Here is a 27,897-nt window from a genome sequence, read left to right on the forward strand (position 1 = left end):
ACACTGCAGCCACAGTGCGCCGGTGGTGAAGGGAGTGAATGTTTAGGGTGGTGGATGGGGTGCCAATCAAGCGGGCTGCTTTATCTTGGATGGTGTCGAGCTTCTTGAGTGTTGTTGGAGCTGCACTCAGCCAGGCAAGTGGAGAGTATTCCATCACACTCCTGACTTGTGCCTTGTAGATGGTGGAAAGGCTTTGGGGAGTCAGGAGGTGAGTCACTCGCCGCAGAATACCCAGCCTCTGACCTGCTCTCGTAGCCACAGTATTTATATGGCTGGTCCAGTTAAGTTTCTGGTCAATGGTGGCCCCCAGGATGTTGATGGTGGGGGATTCGGCGATGGTAATGCCGTTGAATGTCAAGGGGAGGTGGTTAGACTCTCTCTTGTTGGAGATGGTCATTGCCTGGCACTTGTCTGGTGCGAATGTTACTTGCCACTTTTGAGCCCAAGCCTGGATGTTGTCCAGGTCTTGCCGCATGCGGGCTCGGACTGCTTCATTATTTGAGGGGTTGCGAATGGAACTGAACACTGTGCACTCATCAGCGAACATCCCCATTTCTGACCTTATGATGGAGGGAAGGTCATTGATGAAGCAGCTGAAGATGGTTGGGCCTAGGACACTGCCCTGAGGAACTCCTGCAGCAATGTCCTGGGGCTGAGATGATTGGCCTCCAACAACCACTACCATCTTCCTTTGTGCTCGGTATGACTCCAGCCACTGGAGAGTTTTCCCCCTGATTCCCATTGACTTCAATTTTACTAGGGCTCCTTGGTGCCACACTCGGTCAAATGCTGCCTTGATGTCAAGGGCAGTCACTCTCACCTCACCTCTGGAATTCAGCTCTTTTGTCCATGTTTGGACCAAGGCTGTAATGAGGTCTGGAGCCGAGTGGTCCTGGCGGAACCCAAACTGAGCATCGGTGAGCAGGTTATTGGTGAGTAAGTGCCGCTTGATAGCACTGTCCACGACACCTTCCATCACTTTGCTGATGATTGAGAGTAGACTGATGGGGCCGGTAATTGGCCGGATTGGATTTGTCCTGCTTTTTGTGGACAGGACATACCTGGGCAATTTTCCACATTGTCGGGTAGATGCCAGTGTTGTAGCTGTACTGGAACAGCTTGGCTAGAGGCGCAGCTAGTGTGAATGGCGAGGACAGGCTGCATTGAATGGGACGGTGTGAGTGTGAATGGCGAGGACAGGCTGCACCGAATGGAACACTCAGCTGTTTGAACCACGCGCCACCTGGCATCCTCCTGCTCCGATTGGTTACTGTACGGATACACCCAGGGCGACGTATCAGCCTATCGGAGCATAGCTTGTTACGGTGTGGAGCAGTTGTTCGCCAAACGGATTTTGCGGGACCCGGGCCATTGGCATCATGAAGTTCGGGATCACTTTGGTCCGTCAGTAAGTAGCGAGTGACCGGACAGGTTGGGGAGCCGTGCGGGCCCGGCACTGTCTCGCTCTGACTTTCAATCCAGCTCACAGTCGCTGCCATAGTAACCAGCGGGGCCCAGGAGAACTCGGGCCGTCGGGGCGGGCTGCCAACCGGGCATTTAAATCATTCATCCGCGGCCCCAGGGTAACCTCTCCTCGGCTGGGCCGGCCACTAATATCACAAGCGGCGGTAGTCATTTAACTCGGGTGCACGATCTGCGGCACAGGAAGTGTTGATGTTTCTTACTCGCTGGCTGGTCCTGTTTGAGTTTTGTGGGCCTGGAGGTTTGGAAAGGATGGTTCTTACCCTTGTTGCCCCATTGGTGGGTAAATGCTAACTCACAGCACTAAGGCCTGTTAGTGAAATTTGAGACGAATGCAGAGTAATCGGAGCATTCGTAGCCCTTGAGGCTCCATAACATGCAGTGATACAACCCATCAGGACGAAAGCCTGCACGCCCCTAATTTAACTGGTTAAAATACACCTTTCAGACTTTTCCCAAATTATAGGGTCGTTAATAGTCTAGCAATTTTTTGTTGTTGAATTTAATGAACCTCAAGATGGACGTTGTCAAGTATTAGGAACAAGATCATAGAATCTTGCAGCACAGAAAGAGGCCATCGTGCCTGTGCCGGCTCTTTGAAAGAGTTATACAATTAGTCCCACTGCCCTACTTTTTCCCCTTCATATCCATGCAGATTTTTCCTTTTCATGTACATATCCAATTCTCCTTTGAAAGTTCCTATTGAATCTACTTCCACCTTCAAGCAATTGATTAGTGAAAGCCACTGGTGCATCAATATAACTGAAATTTAAATATATATTTCTGCATAATCATATGGGGTCTTCACTACTTTTAATGGAAAAATGGACGAGAAAGGAGGAGTTTTCCATCACCTTTTTCACCTCTGAAGTTGTTTGTTGAAAGCTTTTTTTTATTTCAAAATATACTTTATTTCAAAAAATTTAAAGATACACGCAATGTAAAAAACTCAATTCCAAGCAATATAGTTCAAAACAATACATATTGTACACAATATGACCCCATTATTACAATTCAAAATATAGTACATATCTTCTACTACATGATGCACAATACAAGGTGGGATGGCCTTACACAGTGCTTGTTGAAAGCTGGCGTAAGGTGCATGTGGGAGCACCGTGCAGTAAGCAAATGTCAGCATGATGATACATTGAGTTGTTTGTCATCAAACCACGTCAAACTCCCAGTCACTGATCCATTGCTAATTTTTGCAACAAACCAGAACTAGTTTTAAGCCCTAATATTGTTAGATGCTATATATAGAAATACGTGTTTTATCAAACTGTATTACATCTGGATGTTGCACTTCTCTGTATGCAGATTTTGTGAGGCACTTAAAACTGATGTAGTCCAAATGTCATATTCCTGTTTGAGAAGCCTGAGGTATGCACCCTGCTACATGCACTTTGGCACTGGGTGGTAGCAGCAGAGTTCCAGACAGCAAGGTTTCTTTGTTGGCAGTTTCCCAGGTGTGCAGGGCATTGTTGATGGCATACACATGTCCTTTTGGGCACCAGTAGGTCAAGATGTGCCACACAGAAATAGAAAAGATATTAATGTCAGTTTGAATACAGCGCGTGATGTCAGCCTGAGCACTGTCTATATTAATATCAGGTATCCTGGGAGTTGCTATGATTTTTACGTACTGTGACAGTCCAACATTCAAGATCTGTTCCAGGGAGATAAGCTGGATGGATGGCTACTGGGGGATCTGACTATCCTCTTCGACCTTGGCTGATGACACTAATTGCCATGACAACCAACAAGGCTGAGCAACAAAACAATGAGGTCCAAGCCAAAACCTGGGTGCTCACTGAGCAGTGTTTTGGAGTTTTGAAGCAATGTTTCTGTTGCCTGGGTGACTTAGAGGGCCTTGCAGTACACCCAAAAGAAATTGTCCAAACTAGTGATGATGTGCTGTATGCTCCATAATATCACAATCAAGAGACGCATCAGCATGCAGGAGACTGATGAGCAGGACAAAGAGAGACTCAAGGATGTAGATGAGACATTCCTGCAAGGCAGCCAGCAGTGTCAGCAAATCATTCCAACATTCTTCAGCTGAGCTCTAGCATTGTCACTGTTGAAACACTGTGGGACATGATGACTGTTCTCTCTACTTGTCCTTGCAGTGCTGATGCTGTCCTGCAGCTTATAGGAAAGATACAGTCACTTGCTGGAGTTGATGCTGCCAGCTGTTTACCAACAATCAGTAAGTGACTGGGGAGACTGAGAAAAAGGAATCCAAATGTATAGAGTGCAATGCTTTTAATGTGAAGGATCACTCTCCTTTCACCTTCTGTGCTGCTTCTGATGAGTGTTTCTTTCACGCTTGATAAGCTGTAGATCCATTGTACTTATAATAAGAATACCATTGATGTAGAAGGATCAAGGGGAGCTTCATTCTGTTGAAGGCCAAGCAAAATCTACCATCCTCTTAACAGACACCATTTCTGCAGCAACCCATACTTCTTAGTGGTTGCAGACTCCCCACCTCTGGAGTCTGAACTTCATTGAGTGTTGCAGGCCCAATAAAATCAACCATGCATTCTTCCCAGACATTTCACAAGGAGCTGACCACTGTCATTTCCTGCTTTCACTCTTGAATTGTGTGTGCCCTTGGCCTGCAACAAGCAGAGTGGTGGCATTTTATGATAAACTTTGCATAGATTTAGCAACATGAGAGCTGTTTGGCTTAATTATCCTATGACTGCTCAAATGGCTCCTTTTTGCCATTTACAATTGTGTACGCGCCATATAGGAATGAAAAAAATTGCTCTCCCTTACCAATTTTATCTTTACATTGCCTTCCCTTGCATGCAGCAGGTGTTCAGCTATTCTAAGTGGCAGTTTCCATAGCCATTGGCTCATTAAATCATAAATGCTGAACCTACCTCTTTATATGGCGTCTTTAGGATGACAATTCACGCTTTAACCCTTAGAAATCCCGTTATTATCAATTAAAGGTATAGCAACAGGACCCTTCCAACTCTATTGGCTGATCAAAATACAGAGCTGTACAGTGTAGAGTATGGCTTCCATTCCAATCACTTCCCTTGGTGTCTTTGTTCTGTGCCTCCTCGATGCTTCTCTCGGTTTCTGACACAGCACTGATGCGCTGTCTCCCCACCTGGAATATACAAAAGCTTAGTAATTGGTGTAACCCACCCACCCAAATATTCGCTGCTGGCGAGTGAGCTCTTCATCTCCACGTACGGGTACAGAAAGGTCAGTAAAGCACATTTTCCTGATATGGGTAGCAGCCCTATCACTTCTGTTCCTACACTCTTCACAGAAGCTACCACCACAACTATTTTGATTGTTAAGCTATTGAATAGATACCTAGTGGTCCCTGCTCTGGTTTTTTTTTTACCCATTAACCTAAGCAGCATGGGGAGTTAAATTATTGTCCATTGAAGGGTTTGGGCCACATCCCAGTTGCATTGATGGGTGCTAATGATATGCGTTAATTAGTGGTATTAACGACAACAACTCCAAAAGTGGAGAGATTGGGCCCTGAAGGTGCGTTTTGTTGTGGTTTGTCCAGTTTGTTGTTTTTGATCTTGTGCTAAGCTTCGAAACATTGTCATGCTGAATGTTGTAACGATGACTCTCTGAGGCAAGGAGCACTGCTTTAGGGTCTCTCAGATTTTTTTTTCCCTCTTGCTTATATTTCCGAAGATATTTTTCCTTAAAGTATCTGAATTTGTCATGTAATCTAAAGCATGTGTATAACAAATTTGTTTTGGGGTGTTAATCCAATTCTCATGTGTTAATGACACTGCGCTAATACAATTGTGCTCATTTGTTTATAGAAATAATCAATTTGTGATTGACCTGTAGATATTTGTAAATTTTGTGTTGTGAAGTGTGAAATTGGGATTATTTTACTATTTACTGGTTTAACATAGTACTTTTTTAAACTTTACTTTTAGTGGTGAAACAAAGTACAATAAAGCAAAGCTTCTTCAAGGTAAGTCTAATATTTAAAAATAATGTCATGTTTTATCTCAAGCTTAGATTTCTAATTATGATTAACTGAGAATTCAACCGTACTGCCTTTTTTGCTGTTACTCCCCTTTTGAAGTATTGACTCCCCTTATCCTTTTGCGGGTTCCTTGTGCCAAGCATGGGAGGATGACCTGGTTCCAGGACTCTGCCAACCGCTGTCTAAGAATGGATGCTAATATGTGTGTAAAGGTGCTGTGGAGTGACTGAACCTTTTAGTTTGAACCTCTTGATTTGTTTTCCTTTCTCCCTGTTTTATCAGCTTCGTGTCATTGCATAATGTAAATCTATGTGCAAACACTCCGTACTACTTTGCCGCCCCCCACTCTGCCCTACCATTGCATCACTATTATTTTTTATTTAAAATGTGTTAATGTAGGCTTCGCGGATGGCTTAATAAGTAAATGTATAAGGAGACGCACAACACCCGGTTATAATCCAACAGCTTTATTTGAAATCACTAGCTTTCGGAGCTTTGCTCCTTCTTCAGGTGACACTTCAGTGCAATGCTGAGTCACCTGACGAAGGAGCAAAGCTCCGAAAGCTTGTGATTTCAAATAAAGCTGTTGGACTATAACCAGGTGTTGTGCGTCTCCTTACATTTGTCCACCCCAGTCCATCACCGGCATCTCCACATCATAAGTAAATATACTTTGTGGTATGGTTTTGAGCCATACAGACCAGGAAGGCCCCAGGGTTTATCAGTTGTCTGTGCAGTTCATTCAGGTGGCAGTGTAGGTGCTGGGATTTGCTTTAGTGTCTCCAGGTGAAGACGGAGGAAAAATTGGCTCAGGTTCTTGTTCACAAAAAAAGAACTTGCATTTATATAGCATTGTTCACAGCCTCAGGACATCCCAAAGTGCTTCATTGTTGTTATGAAGACAGACTCAGCACCATTTTCGCACAAGGACCCACAAATAGCAAATCATCAGTTAGTCTGTTTTAACATTTCCAACAATGCAGTACCCCCTCAACATTGCACTGAAGTGTCAGCCTAGATTATGTTCTAAATCCATAATGGGGCTTGAATCTACAACCTTCTGATTTTGAAGCAAGAGTGAGCCAAATGGTCACTGCGGAGGAACATGGATGCGCAGTAATGCACGACTTACGGAACACCTTCTCACATCAAAACATTTCCACAAGCTTCACGTAATGAATAACTTTAGTAGTAATTGTTAGATAGGCCTATCCAGAAGCCAACCTGTATCAGCAATATCTCTCAAACAGTAATAAGATGAGTGAGCAGTTAAATTATTTTTGATGGTGTTGTTTAAGGGAGGAATGTTGGCAAGGACAGTGGGCGAACTCTTTGGTCTTTGAATAGTGCCAAGGGACCTTTAACGTCCATCTGAACCACCACAGTAGGCAGACTAGGCCTTGGTTTAACATCTCATCTGAAGAATGATACTTCTGGCAGTGCAGCACTCCCTCAGTACTGCATTGAAATATCAACCTACATTATGAGCTCAAACCTTGATGTGGGCTTGAACCCATAACCTTCTGAGCCAGAGGTAAAAGTGCTAACGGCTGAATAAGCTGACAGTCCGTGGATATGGAGTGAGGACAAGTTTAGGGCTTCAGGAGAGGAGAAAATCAGGAAGCCGGAAGAAAAGTAAATTTTACTGAGGAACAGAGTCTTCTAAGTAATCTGAATCATGCGCTCCAGTGTTATGGAGAAATCCAACTTGTAATATTGCATTGTTTTCCTCCACCGCAAGGAATGCTGTTGCATTTCCTTCACCTTGTGCCTGTGGAAAGGATGCTCTCTTGGTAGTCAATTTTTGATGTGTAACTGCTCATAATGTAAATAATGCAGTTAGTTTGGGAACCAGTGACACTTTTCATTTTGTACGCTAGCTGTGTGATTGTTCTCCTCTAATGAATAATGGAGAGGAAGCATTCCTTACTCTTTTAGAAATGGACACATTAAATGCCATCCAAATGCCCTTCTGTTATCACTGCCACTTGCTTCTGCAGGATCTGGCATAGTAAGGGCATTAGCGGAGTGGCAGGGGTGGGACAGGAGTGCTGTCATCCTGAGAGAGGACAGCAAGTTCAAGTTCCATGGAGCCACTGCCACTTACTGCCTCCTGTTATGCGCCACCTCCGCCTGCAAGAAAGCGGGACATGTGTCGCTGAGTGTCCTGCAAGATGTTTGGGTGATGTGGCTATCATGGTGAATAGCTGCCAGTGTGTGTGACCTGTGAGTTGTGGGTGTGCGGCTTGCAACAGTGGTAATGTGTGAAGGTGAGAGGAAGCATCTGATTGGAAGAGTTGAGTACAGATTAAAAGAGTTTGTTGGAAGGTGGATGATGGGTGTAGTGCGTGGAGCAGTGGATGCGGCAAGTGGTGCAGTTGGTAGGCGATGCCACTTGATAGTTGACCTCACTCACCTTGACCACTCGTGTCAAAGCATTGAACTTCTTCCTGCATTGCATCCATGTTCGTGGTGCTATGCACCTGGCATTGATTTCATCCCCTACTGCCTCCCACTGCCTCAGATGCATATGTCTGGAGGGCCTCTTGCCCATCCTTGCAGATATAGGATGCCCCTCCTTCTGATCATCTCTTGCACCAAGACCTCTAGTGCATCATCAGAGAACCTTGGTGCATGCTCCCTCGCAGGCCCGGTACAAACTCAGATCGGCAGATTGGTGGGGTCTGGTGTACAGATTGGAGGATGTGGAATTTAGTAGTGTGCAACCTTTGTTCAATGTTTTAAAATAACTCAACCGTTTGTAAACATAGGGATAGGATCTGCATCTGTGTTTTACGTGTGCGATGTCTGATCTCCGTTCAAACTCCATGTGGACCCGTATCTTATATTTTGCAAATATCAGAGTCCTGTAAAGGTTGAGCAGCCCAGTTGTTGTTCATTAAAAATTCCAGAGGTACCATAATTACCATGCTGCACTATATTGCAGCACAGATTCACTTCCCAATTGACTTCCACCACTTCCTTCTGCCACACTGCACCGTCCCTTTAAGAGGTGTAGGCTGCCTTTAAGTGGTGCTAGCCACTCGTGATATCTGGACTCCCTGCTGGTGAGCAGCCAACAGTGCAGGTAGCGCTGGCTGGATGCATCAATCAGGTAAATCACCAGGCAGCACAAATGTTACCTGCTGCCTGCATCTCAACGACCGGGTGCGGGTTAATCTCACACCGCGACCCCCGCACCCGGTTTCGGTGGTTATCCAATATAACCCCCCCCCCCCCCCCCCCCCCCCAGGCCCTAAAATTCCTGGGTCTGTGAGGACACTGAACAGTGCAAACCAGACAGGCTTGAATTTGATGTGGGCTCTGGTTCTGTGATGTCTTTGCTCCTTTTTTTTCTACGTCCCAAAATGTCACAAGATATGGGGGCAGGTATGTCTTGCACCCCGCCACAGACGACATCAGAAGAGGCGGGACTGGCGGGATGACATCATCCATGGTAAATCCCATCTGTTCTGCCTCCAATAGCCCTAACGCAAATTATGCTTGCATGATGTGCTCATAAGAACATAAGAAATAGGAGCAGGAGTAGGCCGTATGGTCCCTCAAGCCTGCTCTGCCATTCAATAAGATCATGGCTGATTTTCTATCTCAACTCCACTTTTCCCGACCTATCCCTTGATTCCTTTAGTGTCCAAAAATCTGTCAATCTCAGTCTTGAATATACTCTCCCCCTTCCCAAAAAGAATGGCAAAGTGCCGCTGGGAAATTCCTGGCCTCCGGTGGGACAGATGTCCTCAGAATGCTGGAAACTGCATAGTGCCCACCCCCACTATGCAACTGACTCCAACCCTGGGATTTGGGATGGGGTCAGGGCTGTGGCAGACTGCCCCAATTGCACTTCTGGCAGTGGAACTAGGCACCAAGAATTTTGGGCCCTTGATCTCTAATCTCCATTGTTTATTGAAGTACATTTATTGTTATACCACTGGTCTTCTGTAACAAGTAAGGATAAAAAATGATTTAACTTTTTATTTGCTTGTAATTTGGCTGAAAATCCTATAAAACCTTAATGTACAAAGGGGACACTCAGCCAGAAGAATGCCTTGCCTAATTAAGGTGAAAGATCTTGGTGCTGAGAAGTGGGCTTTAAGCTTCCAGGTCAAATATTATACAGTCCACACGCAGAGTAAACCTCTTCCAACTCCATCGTAACAAAGTGCCGTGGTCCTAACTTCAAGAAAATCACACAACCCCCTGCCAGCTGCAACAATGTGAATTTTTCTGTTTCTGACACCAGCCATCCTTATGGTCTTTGTAAGTGAGATTGTCAAACTAGTTTTAAATTATGCTAATTTTGTGTTGTGCACACCTATTCACTTAGAAACATGTTGAGATTTTGGAAACTCCTTTTATGTTGGATTTTTACAGGAGGATAAGAGGAGGATGCTAACCCATGTTATCTCACCAGAAAAATATGATTTACACAAATGGGTACCAACCAGTGCATGTATAGCAGAAAGGCTGTGCCGCAGGCTCAATCAGACTCTTTTACTTTGTTATTCTGTTTAATTTAGAATATTTTTACAGTTATGTATCTTAAATAACACTAAGCACAGAAAAACATGTTTTTCTAGTATCTATATATTTCTTATCAGGGCAGGGAGTAGATGAACCACTGTCCGAGATTGGCTCCAAACAGGCTACAGCCGCAGGCAAGTTTCTCAGTGAAATCAAATTTACTCATGTGTTCTCAAGTGACCTACAGCGTGCTAAACAGGTGGGTTTAATTTTCATTCTGTTGGTTTTGCTCAGTGATGATTCAGTTTCAAAAAGTTTTACAGTTTTATAACCAGTACTGTGTATCTAAATTGGACTAAAATGTAATATGCTAGGAAATTGGTTATTTTTATATTTATTTCATTAACTGTTTCAGGAAAATAGAGATCATTGAAGATTGAAATGATAAAGATAAAAAAGCTGGAAATGCAGTGTCCATCAGCATCTGAAATGAGAAAAATCAGATTAATATTTTGATGTGGAAGCTTTGCCAGAACTTGATAATATGAACCTGCCTTTACTTGTTTCAGATGCTGGCGTAACTCTCCAATTGCTGGCGAGACAAAGCGACTTTGACCTTTCCAGCATTCTTCTAATTAACTGACCCCCTAGATTTTTTTTGTTGTTGAATGTTGATTTTTTTTTTGGTACTGATACTAGTTCATTTTACTTGATAAAGAATGTAGTTAAGAAAGTTCAGCTCATTGGGCTTGATGATGCTGCAGGCCTTACCCAGTCCTTTCACACGTCGTACCTAATTTGAATTGAGCCCCAAATGAGATGAAAGTCTGTTCTGCGCTGGCTGTAAGGGCGCTGCATGAAATGAGCTTGCACAGCCTTAACTTATTCTCAAAAAGGTATGGACCCGCATCACAAATAGGGCCAACATACAGGTCACAAATAGGGGTGTGAGCCTACAACTTAAATGGCACGCACGCCAATCATCATTGTTTTTCACTGACTGTCAACGTTCTAGGGGACCATTTGTCGAACAATTCATTGCAACTGGGTCCCTTCTGCCCTGTCCTGCCTTGCATCTCCCACTGGCTGTTCCCCCTTCATCCTGTGTTTGATGCATTGAGGAAGCCTTGCTCCTCCTGCCAGTATGTTCCAAGTGATAGTATTCTGATTGCTGCCTGAACGTACTATAGGCGGAAACTCTCACGAGAATGGGAGTTCCCATGTACAGTATGTACAGTGGCAATTTGGGACATTAGCACTGGGAATGTACTAAAAGGAGGAGCAGGACCTGTCTGATGCGTAACCACCGGACTCAGTAGAAGCACACTGGGGAAATGGGGATTAGGAAGGAAAGGGGAAGGGGGAATGGTTGGCAAGGAGAGGGAGGTGGAATGCACAGAGAGGTGAGAAATTAATTGTGATGGGAAGGGGGCAGAATATATAGCAAGAGAAAGGGATGGAGGAAATGGTTGGTAAGGAGAGAGGGCAGAATGGATGGCAAGGATAAGGGAGGGGGCAGAATGGCTGGCAGGGGGAAAGAATAGGCAGAATGCATGGATGGGGAGTGGATGTCAATGAAAGGCGGCAGAGTGAATGACTGTGAAAGAGGGGGGAGTGGATGGCAGTGAAGTGGAGAAAGAAAGGGGAAAATGAAGGGGAGAAACAAGAAAGAAAGAATTAACTTACATTTATATAGCGCCTTTCATATCCTTAGGGCATCCCAAAGTGCTTTCAAACTAATGAATTATTTTAAATCATGGTCACCTTTGTTACAAGGCAAAAGGGAAAGGGGAAAATTGATGGCAATGAAGAAGGAGACAAATGGATGCCAATAGAGGAAAAGTGGTAATGAATGATTATGATGGGGAAAGGGAAAAGGGCAGAAGTTGGCCGTGGTGCTTTGGGGGGAGAAGAAGGGAAAAATGGAGCAGCACTTTGGAATGGGGGAGGAAGGAGAGTGCCACATTAACTGAGAGGGAGAGTGCCAACATGAACTGGGGTAGAGGGGAAGGAGAGGGAAGAGCACCAACTTGAATGGAGGAGAATGAAAGAATACCAGCTTAATTAAGTTGGCAGGGGAGAAAAGTGCTAGTATGAACTGGGAGTGTTGGAAAAGAGACTATCTCCGTGAAAGGGTGGAGAGTTGGCTGGGGTGCAGTCTTTATGAACTGGGTGCAGATGGGTAGATTGCCTTTGTGAACTGGGCAGTGGAGGGAGTGGGAGTTGGATGTGGCTGAATGATTATTGAGGTAACTTTTGGGTAAGTGAAGATCTGGTTGGTGTATTGAAAATCCAAGTCATCTCAGACCCAGGATGTTGCTGCAGGTGTTCCTCAGGGCAGTATTCTAGGCCCAACTATCTTCAGCTGTTTCATTAGTGACCTTCCCTCTATCATAAGGTCAGAAGTGGGGCTGTTGGCTAATGATTGCAGTGTTCAGCCTCATTCGCAATTCCTCAGATAATGAGGAATCCACGTCCGCATGCAATCAGACCTGGATAACATCCAGGCTTGGGCTGATAAGTGGCAAGTAACAATCGCACTACACAAATATCAAGCAATGACCATCTCGAACAAGAGAGCGCCTAACCACCTCCCTTTGACCTTCAATGGCATTACCATCGGCAAATCCCCCACCATTAACATCCTGGGGGTCACCATTGACCAGAAAATGAACTGGACCAGCCACATAAATGCCATGACTACTAGAGCAGGTTAGAGGCTTGGTATTCTGTGGCAAATGGCTCATCTCCAAAGCCTCTCCACCACCTAGAAGGCACAAGTCAGAGTGTGATGGAATACTCTCCACTTGCCTGGATGGGTGCAGCTACAACAACACTCAGAAAACTCGACACCATCCAGGACAAAGCAGTCTGCAGGATCGGCACCCCATCCACCAGCTTAAACCTTCTCTCCCTCCACTACTAGTGTACCATGGCTGCAGTGTGTACCAAGACTTCTTCAGCAGCACCTCCCAAACCCTCACCCTCCATCACCTAGGTAAGCAAGTGCTTGGGAACACCTCCAAGTCACACACCAGGTTGACTTGGACATATATCGCCATTCCTTCATTATCACTGGGTCAAATTCCTGGAACTCCCTACCTAACAACATTGTAGGAGTACCTTCAACACAAGGACTGCAGCAGTTCAAGAAGAAAGCCCACGACTACCTTCTCATGGGCAACTAGGTATTGGCAATAAATGCCGGATTTACCAGTGACGCCCATATCCCGAGAATGAACAAAAACGAGTGTGTAGGAAATGCTCATTATATAAATTTCTCCACTTGAAAGCATGTGGTTCAGAAGCAATTTGTCCCCAATAGTAACAGAAAATGAATAGTAAATAAGAGCAGCTCCTGATGCATGTTGGCTTTTCTTGGAAAATTGAACTCACTATCAGCAGGAATCAACTTTAACTTAATCCTTTATAAAAAAAAAGCTTTGCATTTGCTGAAAAAAATGATTGTGTTGGACAAACCAATGATTTAGATCTGTTTTGTAAACTTTATAATCTTCCTACAAATTGGTTTTATCTGCTATTAGTTCACTGCATTTTTTGTTTGTAAACTTGTCCTTGTATCTTTCAGACCGCATCTGCCATTGTATTAAAAAACAGTTGTGGACATAAACTTGAAATAATCTGTGATCCAAGGCTTCGAGAAAGAGTGAGTATCAAACATATAAAGTTAACATAAAGTTTGAATAGGTTGACAACTGATTTCAAGAAAAATGTGGGACAGTTTAATTTTCACAGAGAAGAATGAAATCTGTTGTAATCTGCTGGTTAATGTGGTTAAAATAAATTCGTCAAAAAGCTAAATAGCTCTGCAACAGACAAAAAAAACTGCCTTGTATCAGGGCTAAGTGCTGCTACCCATACTCCCAGCTCATGATCTTGCTTTTTCTATATACTATTGCAATTCTCATCTTTGTAACTTCTTGACAGTTTTCCTGTATATAGGCCCATAAAAAGTGCTTCAAAAAAGTGAGGAATCTATTAAATTGCTGTGATATTTCACTTGATAGTAAAACATCCATTAAGTGTTGTGCAAACTATAAATCAGTTCATGAAGTTATTTATGTGGCTCACACAGGTCCTAGTGCCTGACTAACCTCTGTATTTTGGCCTGGTGACATCCCAAATTAATGGAGGGAAATCACATCATGTAATATACCTAGAATTTCAAAAGCATTTGATCAAATACCTTATGTGAAGCTCCTTTACAAAGATCAGTGTATATTGACGATGGGCATGGGAAATGGATTAGTTACTGGCTAAAAGGGAAGGAAGTAAAGGGCAATCCAAAGGGGAGCTAGATCTAATTAGAAGGAGATATTTAGTGGGTTGTCTCACTCTTCTGTTCCTGGTATACATAAATGCAGTGTTAATATAAGGTAGACTCATTGAAGACACCTAGCTGGGGGGTAGGTTCTATAAACTCTGAGAACGTGGCTAAGATCTTACAAGGAGAAATCAATAGGCTTTAACCTGTATTGATCAGTGACAAATAAAGTTCAATATAGACAAATGCAAGATAGTGCATATCGAAAGTAAAAATGGAAGGCATGTACACTCCATGGGTGGGATAGAACTTGCCACGGCAGGAAGTTGAAAAAGATGTGGATTTATACAGAAGAACAACAACAGTTGATCAGAAGGGTGGTTGAGGGCAGGACATTGGATTTAAGAAAGAGTTAAATGCTATAATGGGGAAGATAATTTTTTTATTTTCAAAGAATGAGATGAAATGCAGTTTTTGGTAAATATAATTTCTATGTTTGATCTCTTCTCAACTTGCAGACAGTTATTAATTACTCTGACAAGGGAGAGCTTTATGAACACTTTTGCTATAAATATATATAGGCAAAATCTAAAACCAGTTCAAAATTGGAGGGAGAAGTCTTTTGCTTGGCTCTAATCTAAATTAAGGGATATTGCTCAGCTGTTGTTGAAAGGGGAGACAGTTTTCAGATGATACATAATTATATGGTGCAATCTACTGCATTGTATTACATTTTCCACAAAAAGCTTGAAAGCTGCTAAGAATTTTTCGACAGTGGAAATGTATGATTTCCATGCTGATCAAAGTAGGAGGACATCAACACATATAAACCTAAGTGATCACTACGTGTTTATAGTTACTGGGTGAGAAACTGCACAAGCTTTCTTTCTCACCATGTATTGTATATTATGTTTTGTAAATAAAATTAATTTAAATAATGATGCAATTGGGGTTCTTAAGTTCTTAACACCGCTCTGTGGGTCACTTTCCAAGAAACCCTGATGAAGTATCTGTTGCATATGTTGCTATAAATTCAGTATTTGTACGATGAACATAATCCATGAATATTTCCTGTTAGATCTGTTTAGGAACATAGGAACAGGAGTAGGCCATTCAGCCCCTCGTGCCTGCTCCACCATTTGATAAGATCGTGGCTGATCTGTGATCTAACTCCATATACCTGCCTTTGGCCCATATCCCTTAATACCTTTGGTTGCCAAAAAGCTATCTATCTCACATTTAAATTTAGCAATTGAGCTAGTATCAATTGCCGTTTGCGGAAGAGAGTTCCAAACTTCGACCACCCTTTGTGTGTAGAAATGTTTTCTAATCTCACTCCTGAAAGGTCTGGCTCTAATTTTTAGACTGTGCCCTGCACTCCTAGAATCCCCAACAAGTGGAAATGGTTTCTCTCTATCCACCCTATCCGTTCCCCTTAATATCTTATAAACTTCGATCAGATCACCCCTTAACCTTCTAAACTTTAGAGAATACAACCCCAATTTGTGTAATCTCTCCTCGTAACTTAAGCCTTGAAGTCCGGGTATCATTCTAGTAAACCTATGCTGCACTCCCTCCAAGGCCAATATGTCCTTCCGAAGGTACGGTGCCCAGAATTGCTCACAGTACTCCAGGTGCGGTCTAACCAGGGTTTTGTACAGCTGCAGCATAACTTCTGCCCCCTTGTACTCTGGTCCTCTAGATATAAAGGCCAGCATTCCATTAGCCTTCTTGATTATTTTCTGCACCTGTTCATGACACTTCAATGATCTATGTACCTGAACCCCTAAGTCCCTTTGGACATCCACTGTTTTTAACTTTTTACCATTTAGAAAGTACCCTGTTCTGTTCTTTTTTGATCCAAAGTGGATGACCTCACATTTGTTTACATTGAATTCCATCTGCCACAGTTTTGCCCATTCACCTAATCTATCAATATCCCTTTGTAATTTTATGTTTCCATCTATACTGCTTACAATGCCACCAATCTTTGTGTCATCAGCAAACTTAGATATGAGACTTTCTATGCCTTCTTCTAAGTTATTAATAAATATTGTGAACTCCACTATGCGGGACTCCACTAGTCACATCCTGCCAATGTGAATACTTACCATTATCCCTACACTCTGTCTCCTTTCGCTCATCCAATTTCCTAACCAAGTCTGTACTTTTCCCTCGATTCCATGGGCTTCTAACTTAGCTGACAGTCTCTTATGTTGGACCTTATCAAATGCCTTCTGGAAGTCCATATAAATAACATCCATTGACATTCCCCTCCACTACTTTAGTCACCTCTTCAAAAAATTCAATCAGGTTTGTCAGGCACGGCCTACCTTTCACAAATCCATGCTGGCTCTCTCTGATTAACTGAAAATTCTTGAGGCGTTCAGTCACTCTATCCTTAATTATAAACTCCAGCAATTTCCCCACAACAGATGTTAGGCTAACTGGTCTATAATTCCCCGGTTTCCCTCTCTTTCTTAAAAAGCGGAGTGACATGTGCAATTTTCCAATCTAGAGGGACAGTTCCTGAATCTAGAGAACTTTGAAAGATTATAGTTAGGGCATCTGCAATGTGCTCACCTACTTCCTTTAAAACCCTGGGATGGAAACCATCTGGTCCTGGGGATTTGTCACTCTTTAGTGCTATTATTTTCTTCATTATTGTTGCTTTACTTATGTTAATTTTATCGAGTCCCTGTCCCCGATTCAATATTAGTTTTCTTGGGATTTCCGGCATGCTATCCTCTTTTTCGACTGTAAATACCGACACAAAGTAATTATTCAACATGTCCACCATTTTCCCATTGTCAATGACAATATGCCCACTTTCAGTTTTTAAGGGGCCAACACTGCTCCTGACCACCCTCTTTTTCCTAATATAACTATAAAAGTTCTTCGTATTGGTTTTGATATCCCTTGCAAGTTTCTTTTCATACTCTCTTTTTGTAGCCCTTACTATCTGTTTTGTGACCCTTTGTTGATCTTTGTATCTTTCCCATTCGCCAGGATCTGTGCCATTTTTGGCCTTTTTGTATGCCCTTTCCTTATGTACTATACTATCCCTTACCTCTTTAGTTGTCCATGGCTGTTTTTTTTGGCAAGTAGAGTTCTTGCCCCTCAGTGGTATAAACCGGTTCTGTATCTCGTTAAATGTTTCTTTAAACATTTCCCACTGATCATCAGTCGTTTTACCCATTAACAGATTTGCCCAGTTTACTGTGGACAGTCTCTGTCTCATCCCATTGAAGTCGGCCTTACCCAAGTCTAGAATCTTAGCAGCTGATTCACTTTTTTCCCTTTCAAACACTACATTGAACTCGATCATGTTGTGATCGCTATTGGATAGATGTTCGCGCACAGTTAAGCTGTTAACTAAATCTGGTTCGTTACTCATTACTAAATCTAGTATGGCTTGCCCCCTTGTTGCCTCTAGGACATACTGCTGTAGAAAACTATCCCGGACACACTCAAGAAATTCACTACCTTTCTGACAGTTGCTAGTCTGCTTTCCCCAATCTATGTGAAGGTTAAAGTCCCCCATTAAGACCACTATGCCTTTGTTACACGCTTGTCTAATCTCTGCATTTATACAATCTAGCACTTCAGAGCTGCTGCCAGGGGTCCTATACACAACTCCCACTATAGTCTTAGATCCTTTCCTATTTCTCAATTCAACCCATAACGTCTCTGTTGGCTGCTTACCTCTCGTTATACCCTCCTTTATCATTGAATTGATTTCATCTCTAATCACTAAGGCTACTCCTCCCCCTCTTCCATTTTCCCTATCTCCCCTGTAGACCTTATAACCCGGTATATTTAGTTCCCAATCCTGACCATCCTGCAGCCATGTCTCAGTAATAGCTATCATGTCATACCCTCCAATTTGAATTTGAACATGTAGTTCATTTAATTTATTCCTTATACTCCATGCATTTGTATATAGAACTCTTAGTTGGGCCACACACCCTAGCCTGACCTTCAGCTTTGATGCTGGGTTAATCGCCTTACGCCTTCTAGTTTTCACTTTATCTGTAGTGTCTAAAGTACATTTTCTTTCTGCAGCTCCACGCTTTTCCCTTTCACTTGTTCTTGAACAACTGTTTGTACTATTTGTATTGTAAATTTCCCCTGGGTCTTCCCCTCTCTTGCTGCTCTCAACTTTACTCCCTTCTGACTCCCTGCTAAAGTTCCCATCCCCCTGCCACTCTAGTTTAAACCTTCCCCAACAGCACTAGCAAACACCCCTGCGAGGACATTGGTCCTGGTCCTGCTCGGGTGCAACCCGTCTCGCTTGTACAGGTCCCACCTTCCCCAGCACCGGTCCCAATGTCTCAGGAATCTAAATCCCTCCCTCCTACACCATCCCTGCAGTCATGCATTCATCCTGCCTATTCTCCTGTTCCTATACTCACTAGCATGTGGCACTGGTAGTAATCCTGAGATCACTACCTTTGAGGTCCTGCTTTTTAATTTATCTCCTAACTCCTTGAATTCACCTTGCAGGACCTCATCCCTTTTTTTACCTATCTCGTTGGTACCGATATGAACCATGACTACTGGCTGTTCACCCTCCCCCTCCAGAATGCCCTGCAGCCATTCCGTGACATCCTTGACCCGAGCACCAGGGAGGCAACATACCATCCTGGAGTCACGTTTACGGCCGCAGAAACGCCTATCTGTTCCCCTTACAATTGAACCCCCTATCACTATAGCCCTGCCACTCTTCTTCCTCCCCTCCTGTGCAGCAGAGCCACCCATGGTGCCACGAACTTGGCTCTTGCTGCATTCCCCTGATAAGCCATCTCCCCCAACAGTATCCAAAGCAGAATATCTGTTTGAGAGGGAGATGGCCCCAGGGGACTCCTGCTCTACCTGCCTAGTCCTTTTACTCTGCCTGGTGGTCACCCATTTCCTTTCTGCCTGCGTAATCTTTACCTGTGGTGTGACCACCTCACTGAACGTGCTATCCACGATAGTCTCAGCATCGCGGATGCTCCACAGTGTTTGCTCTACATATCTGTTTGTAATTGGCTGCCTCTATCCCATAGACTGTAGGATAGTTGTTTTAATACCTTTTGTAATTTACAAAAAGGTAATCTAAATTATTCATTTAATATCTATCTTATAATAAAACAAACCTTCCAGTCACACAGCTCAACAAATTGCATGCTGTATGGAATTGCAAGGAGTGTGTACAGGTGTTTCTGTGGAAAGAATGGGTTTCTATGTGAAAGCACATGAACTTACAGGTCAAGGTAGCATATTCCTGTTTCATTTTAAAATAAATACTAGTCAATCTCCATGGTGTTGCACACAGGGTGTAAACACCAAGTGTAACCTTCAAGTAAAGGGCGAGGTGGTGGATAATTGAAACAGGACATGTAGATATAATTCAGTCCCTATTTTAAAGTCATACATTCTGCCCTTTTTTAATGTAATGTACTTTGGTAAAGCTTATTACAATTTGGGAAGCAATGAAGTAGAGTTGGTTACAGCATAGGAGTTTCTCTGCAGTACAGCCAGAGGAGCAGGGAGGTGCAAAACTGAGGCACTATAGTGCCACTACTGGTGGGAGAATGTAATTATAGTGTGTCAAGTTTACACAGGCAGTTTGCATTTTTAATGTGGACATATGAATGAATATGGAGAAAAGTTGACTAAGGAAGTGAAAAGGTTACATACTTACAAATGGTGAACTTGTAAAATGAAGCAATTGATTTTGTATATCCCATTTCCTTGAACAAAAGTAAAGCTCAATGGACACGTATAAAGTTAATGTAATTATGTAACAACCTGCAATTGCTAAAAGAATAAGTTTTTCATTTTTAAATGACAGCAACATAATTGCAACTTTAACCCCATTTTTGTTAATAGAAATATGGGATCGTTGAAGGAAAGCCACGGAGTGAATTGAAGGCATTAGCAAAAGCTGCAGGACAGAAGTGCCCTTATTTTACTCCACCAGGAGCAGAGACTGTGGAAGAAGTAAGTTATTTATTGTTGGATGCATGTTGCAGATCCCAGGCTTGAAACGTATGAACTACTTCACCCAAACCATATAGATTTAAATTAGGACTTTGGGTAAAGTTCATGTCATGAACATAATTATTTATTATTAAAACAAACTTTTCAGGCTATGCACCTAAAATAGATAAGAAATTAATTCAGATTCATTTATCCATTACCCATCAAATTAGTTGAGAAGTAATAATTAAAGGAACAGTCCTGCAAAGATTGTTTGTATTGTTAACAAGGTATAAAATTACATTTTTAATCTCTTTATATCTCTGTTTGTCAATCTCTGTTTTTGTCAGGCTCTCTTTCTCTGTCGTATTATATTTAGCCTTGGTTCAGTGTCGCGCTTGCCGCTGAGTCAGAAGGTTGTGGGTTCAAGTCCCACTCCAGAGACTTCAGCATATAATTTAGGCTGACACTTCGGTGCAGTACTGAGGGGGTGCTGTACTGTTGGAGGTGCTGTCTTTTGGATGAGACTTACATCGACGTCCCATCTGTCCTCTCAAGTGGATGTAAAAGATCCAATGGCACTGTTCAAGGAAGAGCAGGGGAGTTCTCTCAGTGTCCTGGCCAGTATTCATCCTTCAACCAACATCATTAAACAGATTATCTGGTCTTTATCTCATTGTTGTTTGTGGGACTTTGCTGTGTGCAAATTGGTTGCCTTGTTCCCCTACATTACAACAGTGACTACACTTTAAAAGTACTTGATTGGCTGTGAAGTGCTTTGGGATGTCCTGAGGTCGTGAAAGGCACTATACAAATGCAAATTCTTTATTTCTTTCTATATATCTGCCTCGGGCTGGATTTCAATTTCATGAGAAATGTGTACAACAGCTTGTGGCTTTAAATAAGATTGCAGATTGTTGAAAGCTGTAAGGGGAACCCTACTAATATTGCATTTGTGGATTTTCGTAAGACTTTAAACCTAGTGTCTTATGCTGTACTCATGAGGAAATGAAAAGCTATGGGATTGCATGGCCATGCTAGGGTAGATAGAGCACTTTATAATTTATCTCTCAAAAGAGGCATGAGTCAAGGTTATGGATGTTATCAAAAATACTCCAGTCCTGGTCAGTGTGGATTATATGAGCGAGCATTGAGCGACGACTGGGTGGACAAGGCTTTTGCTGTGATTTTGCAGTTCGTGTTGAGGAGGAGCACTAAATGCCAGTTCTTCAATTTCATCAACCCCTCTTCAAAACTGCTACCTCGACTCAGAAACTTCCCCTCCCCTTTCATAGCTCCTACCTGGCCTGTTCAGTTAAGATTTTTGCTGAGCTCAATAACTGGAAACCAATCTAACATTACATCAGATTTCCTGTCTTGAATATAGTAACAAATTCCATTTTCTCAAACTGATATATGTGAGAAACATAATTCTGTTAGCCACTTCGCCTAGTCCTAGCTACTGAATTGGATACGTATTCCCAGACTGCTTGTGTGTTGTTCAGATTTAACATAAAAGCAGTCTGAAATCCCTCTTAAACTGAATAGCCAAAAATCTTGAAATGTGACAATGCTATTATATATATTGGGAATCTGTGCTCTAGCACTACAGCTGTTATGATACATATTCTTAATATTGGGTGTAATGGCAGCAATAATGGTGAGAAAGTTGTAATGCAAATGAGGACCAGAAGTAGCAAATGGTTCTGTAATATATTGCATCTGTGACAGTTTGAGTAACAAGGTGCTGTTTGTTTTACAGGTTCAGGCTCGAGCAAAGGAATTTTTAAATTATCTATGCCAGCTTCTTATGAAACATACAGAAAAAGGTAACAGTGCACCAGATCAGCTCGACACAGCTTCTGACCATTCAGGAGACTCGGACAGTTCACTAAAAGGTCCCAGCAGTGTGGACACTAACAATTGTGGTATAAATGAAAGCAATTCAAATACTGCCGAAGATCTGATAGCTAATATACTTATAGTCAGTCACGGTGGATTTATGCTACAATGGGTTAGGCATTTTGTAGAGGATCTGAAATGTCCTTTACCACAGTCCTTTGACCAGTCTAAGGCATTTTCTGTCTGTCCAAATACAGCAATAAGTAGTTTTGTTATTACTTTTAATCAGGTAGCTAGCTCTTCTCCTCAGATAGTATGTGATTATCTAAATAAATGTAGCCACCTTGATGACGACAGTGCTGCACAGGAAGTATTTTCAGTCTGAGCCAATAGTAATAAATTACTCTTTGTTTAGTTGTAAAAGTATTTGCCAGTATTCAGATTAAATTGCTAAAATCAGTCTCTGATTAAATTTAGTGATTTCGATAAATCCATATTAATCTCTTTACGGGACTTTCACTCCAGTATATTAAAATAGTGTAGAGAAACTGTAACTTATTTCAGAAAACTACCTTTAATATTTCCTTTCATATAGCATTTAGCAAAAGAATATCCATGTCCTTCATGGTTATGAATATTGCATCACCACATCGTCATTTGATTTTCTTACTGAGGGAAAGCATTCTAGAATTTATTGCTTGAAGACTACGTTTACTGATTGATCCTGTGATAAATTCCTCACAACAGATGGGTCATATGGTGCAAAAATATTGTAGCTTATTGTGAAACTTTAAAAACTTGCAGGATATAATATGACTTGTAGCCTGGCTTTTAGACCAGTGACACTACAAAGCTTATTATTAATAGATCTTAATTACCTTGAAAAGGGTTGTCACTATTGATTGAAAACCTGAATGTGTCCTGCATTGAACTGTTTACCTTGTTGCATGTTAATGTAAAAGCAAATGCTTTTGTTATACATGAAAGTTCGATTAAACTGAGATTTATAAATAAATAAAACTTCATCAGGCAATTATGTATGCTATAATAGAGATGAGATTAAATACAATGTAGTAAGACATGACTTGATTGGGTTTTTTACTTCTCTACTTAGTATCTAAATGATACTTTTGGCAGTTAACGTAGTGCAATGCTTCATATTGGAGCACCGACATTTCAAGTTAAAGTATTGGAATGTGACTTTGTGACCTTTTAAATGTTCCTCCACCACCTGAGTTTCCCCACTCTCATTTGTGTTGCTGTGCAATGGCAGGGGCTATGCATTTTCCATCGGGAAGGAGGGAAAATAAGCAGAACTAAGATGCTGGCCCCAATATTTGCGGGGAGGGAGCGCAGTAGTGCGGGGAAAACCAGCGAGGCCAGGGATGCAGAGGTCCTAATGAACTTAACAGCAGGACCTCGTAATTTTTTTCTTCTGTTTCCTGCCCAGCAGCCAGCCAAATTGACAAGCCGGCCGGCTGCCAGGTTTGAAAACCAGTGACAGGAGGCTGCACTGGGGACCCTTGGGGACTTCCCCACAATCGTGATCACGGGGCCGGTGTGCCAGCTCTCTGAAACAGCCATCTACTTAGTCCTATTGCCCTACCCTTTCCCCAGGCCCTTTAAGATTTTTCTTTTTCAACAATTTACCTGCTTCCCTTTTAGAAGACATTAAGGATTCTGCTTCCACCACTATTTCTGGTGGAACATTTCATGTCCTAACAACCATCTGCATAAAAAAAAAATTCTAAGCTCTTCCTTTGTTCATTTGGTAGTAAACTAATTAATGACTCACTAACCATTGAAATAGTTTTTTTTATCAAAACCCCTGCCCAATCTGCATCACGTGCAATGAACGTAGAGAGATGGAGGTGGGGGGCAGAATTTCCTTGGCACAGCTTTAAAATGCAGGTGTGGCCTTTTAAAGCCATACCTATACTTCCTGTTTGGGGAGGTGGGAGACAAGTTTCTTGTTCTTTTATTGAGTTGACTACTCCAAATGAGCCAAATGTCTTAAAAACTCCTGTGGGGGGAGGAGAGAGAACAGCTTCCTTCAGCAGGAGCCCTGGCGGTGACATTAGGGGAGTTCCTGGCAAAGAGAGGTGCTATTTTTGGATAATGGATTCCCTCTTCAGCAAGTTGCCTAGGAAGAAGTGGCAAAGCTGGTCAAATCAATTTCTGCAGTTAAGCGATTGTCCTCCCAGATGAGGAAGAAATTCAATGCCCTCAAGAAGTTTGCCACGGCAAGTGAGTCCAGCACCTATCTCTTTCCCTTCAATCAGTTGCATACTTACAGGGAATGCTTCTTATCCTTATACATCTCTTTGCTCTCTCTACCACTAGCACAAGGCAACCATATTCATACATCTTCCACTTTCACCTTCACAGGAAGGATGGACCCCTTTGACTTATGGTGAGTAGGGCCATTTAAAAGCTCCCAAAAAACATTTGCATATGCTTGTTCTTGCATTCCTGTTTAGGGAAGCACAGTGGCTAATTGCGTATCTTTGGCAGGACTCAAGACACAGCATTTCATTACGATTGCAGGCCAAGGAAAACCACAATAAAAGGGAGGCCCTCAAATATCCAGACACTGACAAGCCTTAAAGTGGGCTGCCATCCATGGTCCCCATTGGAGAAGGATATGCATGTGGTGAACCGGAATCTGCAGGCTAGTACCCATTCTTCCTTCTTTTCCCTCGAGGAATGCTTCTTTCACTTATGTTTTCTGCCAACTGGCACCACTACATTGGTGCTGCTAAAAACATTGCAAGGAATGTCTTGCAGATTCCAATAAATGCTCTTCCATTGGTCCACCTGAAGAGCAGCAACTCGCAGCTGTAGAAGGCACAGCCACCTCGCACCATACTGCAACGTTTACTCAACTACTGTAAGCATCAACCCAGTAATATCCATGCTTGAGGGTCTGGAGTTAGATCACTGGGAGAAACACACAACACGATTCAGGAGAAGTGCAGGAGGCAGCAGAGAAGCAGCCAGAAGTAGGTCGGACCACCAACTTCAGGCTGAGATGGGTGCCATCCAGGGCCTATCTATTAAAGGTGACTTTCTAAGCACCATCAATTAATTGAGTCCTTTGGGAATTGCAGCATGAAGAAAAGCATTGGTCCCCATACTGATCCATTGAAGATACTATTTTTTACATTACCTCCTGTCCTAAAAACTTCTCTTAACCACCATTCCTTGTTTTCTGTTCTTCAACCAACTTTCTATCCATGCTGCCACATTCCCTTTAATGACCAGTGTTCCAAGGCTCTTGTGAAAGCAAATAAGGTATTAGGATGTATAGCTAAGACAATTAAATATAAATCCCAAAGTTACCTGGTACAAGGCCCACCACGCCTAGAATATTACGATGTCCTGATTTGATCCCCTCGCATGGTGGACAAGTTTCTGCGAATGAAAGACATCTTGAGCTATAGAAGGAGGTGGGTTAACTGGGACTAGTGATATCAATCACTGTGGTTTTCTGGCGATTCTTGATGGTCTTTGGGGGCTGGAGAGGGATTTCCCAGAGTTTTTCCCTCAATTGGCCTACAGTGTTATCTGTTTTTTTTGCCTCTCCCACATGACTCTGCAACCTGTGGGGGATGGGGGTGAGTCGTTGGTGCGTGTAAGTTGCGCCAGGTCAGGATAGATCAGCTGGTCTTTTTCTGTCCTTTTCCATATGTTTGTAATATTTCCATATCCAAGAATGTTTGAACAATTTTGGTCAGAGCCTCTGCTATCTAGCTTGGCGCACAGCCCTCAATTGGTTCCACTCTTGCCTATCTAATGATAGGCAAGAGTTTTTTCTGGTGATTTGTATATTCTGAGACCTGGCAGGTAACACCTGTCTGTCTGCACACTGATTGCCTTGGCAACAGGCAGTTGAAAAAACTGTCTGTTATCACCAAGCATTGTTCTGTGAATTATAAATGCGACTTCATTTCGAGGATTTCATTTCCACATCGTTCACCTGAGGAAGGAGGTAGCCTCCGAAAGCTTGTGAATTTAAAATAAAATTGCTGGACTATAACTTGGTGTTGTAAAATTGTTTACAATTATCTGATGATAGCCAGAACAGATCCACCAATAGCTTCTCCTCCCACCTTGAACCCTCATCTCAGAAGCTGCCAAAGGTCCATTCATCTACTTACTGCTCCTTGATGACATCATCTACAGACATGGGATAAGATTCCACATGTACATTGATGACGCTCTACTTCTGCAGCACCTTTCTCCCCCTCGACTGCTTCTGTGCTGTCAGACTTCTGGTCCGATATCCAGACTTGAATGAGCCACAGTTTCCTCCAGCTAAACATTGGGAATACCAAAGCCAATGTCTTCGGCCCTTGTCACAAACTCTGTATCCTCGACACCCACTTCATCTCCATTCCTAGCCACTGGCTCAGGTTGAGCCAGATTGTTTGCAAACTCAGTGTCCTATTGAACCCCAATCTGAGCTTCTGACACTATGGGCAGCATTTTAGCACCCACCAGCGGGTGCGTTCCTGGCGGGGGGCCCCGAAAATCGGGAAATCCCGGAGCGGGACCGGAGCCCGGAGCCCGCCTCGAACCCACGCACTTCCGGGTTCCCCGCTGACTCGCCAGTGTGCGCGCGCAGCCCCCGCTGGTGGGAATCCCGCAGGCAATTAAAGCCAGCGGGGTTCCACTTGACGCTATTTATTTTGCTTGTTCAGGTCATTAACTGACCTGATTAAGGGATTATGTGCAGAGGGGTGGGATTTTAGAACAAACTGGGACTGTTTACCACACTGGGGGAAACACTCCAAGTTCAAATGGACCTGTTGCAGCTGTCAGCCTGTGGCAGCTGCAAAGGTCCATTTGACAGGTGGGGGGGAGAGACCCTCACCCATTGCAGGAGGCCACTCTGTCACTTGGGACAAAGTTTGGCCTCCACCACCCTCCTCCGGACAATCAAAGTCACCAACTTGCACACTTACCCCGGGGTCCAGAGACATGTACCTACCTTGCGGACCTCCTCAGATGTACATCTTCCGGATGGGGGCCGCCGTAGCTGCAGTCATGACCTCCTCGGAGGGCGAACAGCATCACCAGCCTCGCCATCCACGCCGTCCACCTCTGATACGTGGAGCTCCACAACAGAGTGCTGTGACACATCCACCTGCACAGCAGGAGGGAGGGCAACCGCAGAGAGAGATGTGTCGCAGAGGGCACTACCCTCGCCACAGGGTCCACAGACCTAGGCTCAGCTTCCTGGACCTCTCTGAGCAGCAGTGCACACGGAGGCTCAGAGTCACTCGACATGTAGTCGTGGACATCTGCAGCCTCCTTCATGCCGAGCTGCTCCTGGCTGGCCCGAGCACCATCTTCTTATCTGTCGCTGTCAAAGTCACCACTGCCCTCAACAACTTCTCCTCTGCATCCTTCCAGGGTGCAACCGGGGACATCGCCGACGTCTCTCAGTCGTCTGCGCAAAAGAGCCCTGCAAATACACCTACACCCACTCTGCAGTGACACAATGGGTGGCATCAGTTGTGGGTCTTCATAGTGATCCTCAGGAGAGGGCATTATTGCACAAACCAGACAAGATTCGCGAAGACATGGCAGTAGTGGTGCCAATATAATATGTAATGTGAGTTGGTCAGAAATTCAATATAAGTAACAACCATGACAAACCCTCAAACACCCTTGTGCATCCCCTTCATGCTCACGACACGTTTGCCTTACGCTGCCTACTGCACATATGTGATGCATGCCCTGTGGGTGCAGCACAGGTAGTGGCAGGTTGAGTGAGGCTGGCCGTGAAAGAGATGCACGAGAGGGTGAGTATGAGATAGAGCCATGAGATTGTATGAGGATTGGGTTG

General features: G+C 43.3%; 1 protein-coding gene across 1 annotated transcript; it reads left to right on the top strand.

Moving 5' to 3' along the window:
• Positions 1 to 1,319: 1,319 nt before the first annotated feature.
• tigara (TP53 induced glycolysis regulatory phosphatase a) lies at positions 1,320 to 23,120 on the top strand. The gene is made up of 6 exons (XM_068004876.1): positions 1,320 to 1,408; positions 5,418 to 5,455; positions 10,087 to 10,208; positions 13,539 to 13,616; positions 20,112 to 20,222; positions 21,964 to 23,120. Exons 1-6 carry the CDS (start codon positions 1,380 to 1,382, stop codon positions 22,426 to 22,428), a joined length of 843 nt encoding a protein of 280 aa, XP_067860977.1. The 5' UTR covers positions 1,320 to 1,379; the 3' UTR covers positions 22,429 to 23,120.
• Positions 23,121 to 27,897: the final 4,777 nt, after the last annotated feature.

Source organism: Heptranchias perlo, chromosome 24 (genome assembly GCF_035084215.1).
Source record: "Heptranchias perlo isolate sHepPer1 chromosome 24, sHepPer1.hap1, whole genome shotgun sequence".
NCBI lineage: Eukaryota > Metazoa > Chordata > Chondrichthyes > Hexanchiformes > Hexanchidae > Heptranchias > Heptranchias perlo.

What these genes read in the sequence shown, in the direction of transcription:
- tigara (XM_068004876.1), top strand. Translation starts at nt 1,380, where the DNA reads ATGAAGTTCGGGATCACTTTGGTCCGTCA. An exon ending in ACCTACAGCGTGCTAAACAG is followed by an intron (nt 10,209 to 13,538) that starts GTGGGTTTAATT and finishes TGTATCTTTCAG; the next exon opens with ACCGCATCTGCCATTGTATT. An exon ending in GAGCAGAGACTGTGGAAGAA is followed by an intron (nt 20,223 to 21,963) that starts GTAAGTTATTTA and finishes TTTGTTTTACAG; the next exon opens with GTTCAGGCTCGAGCAAAGGA.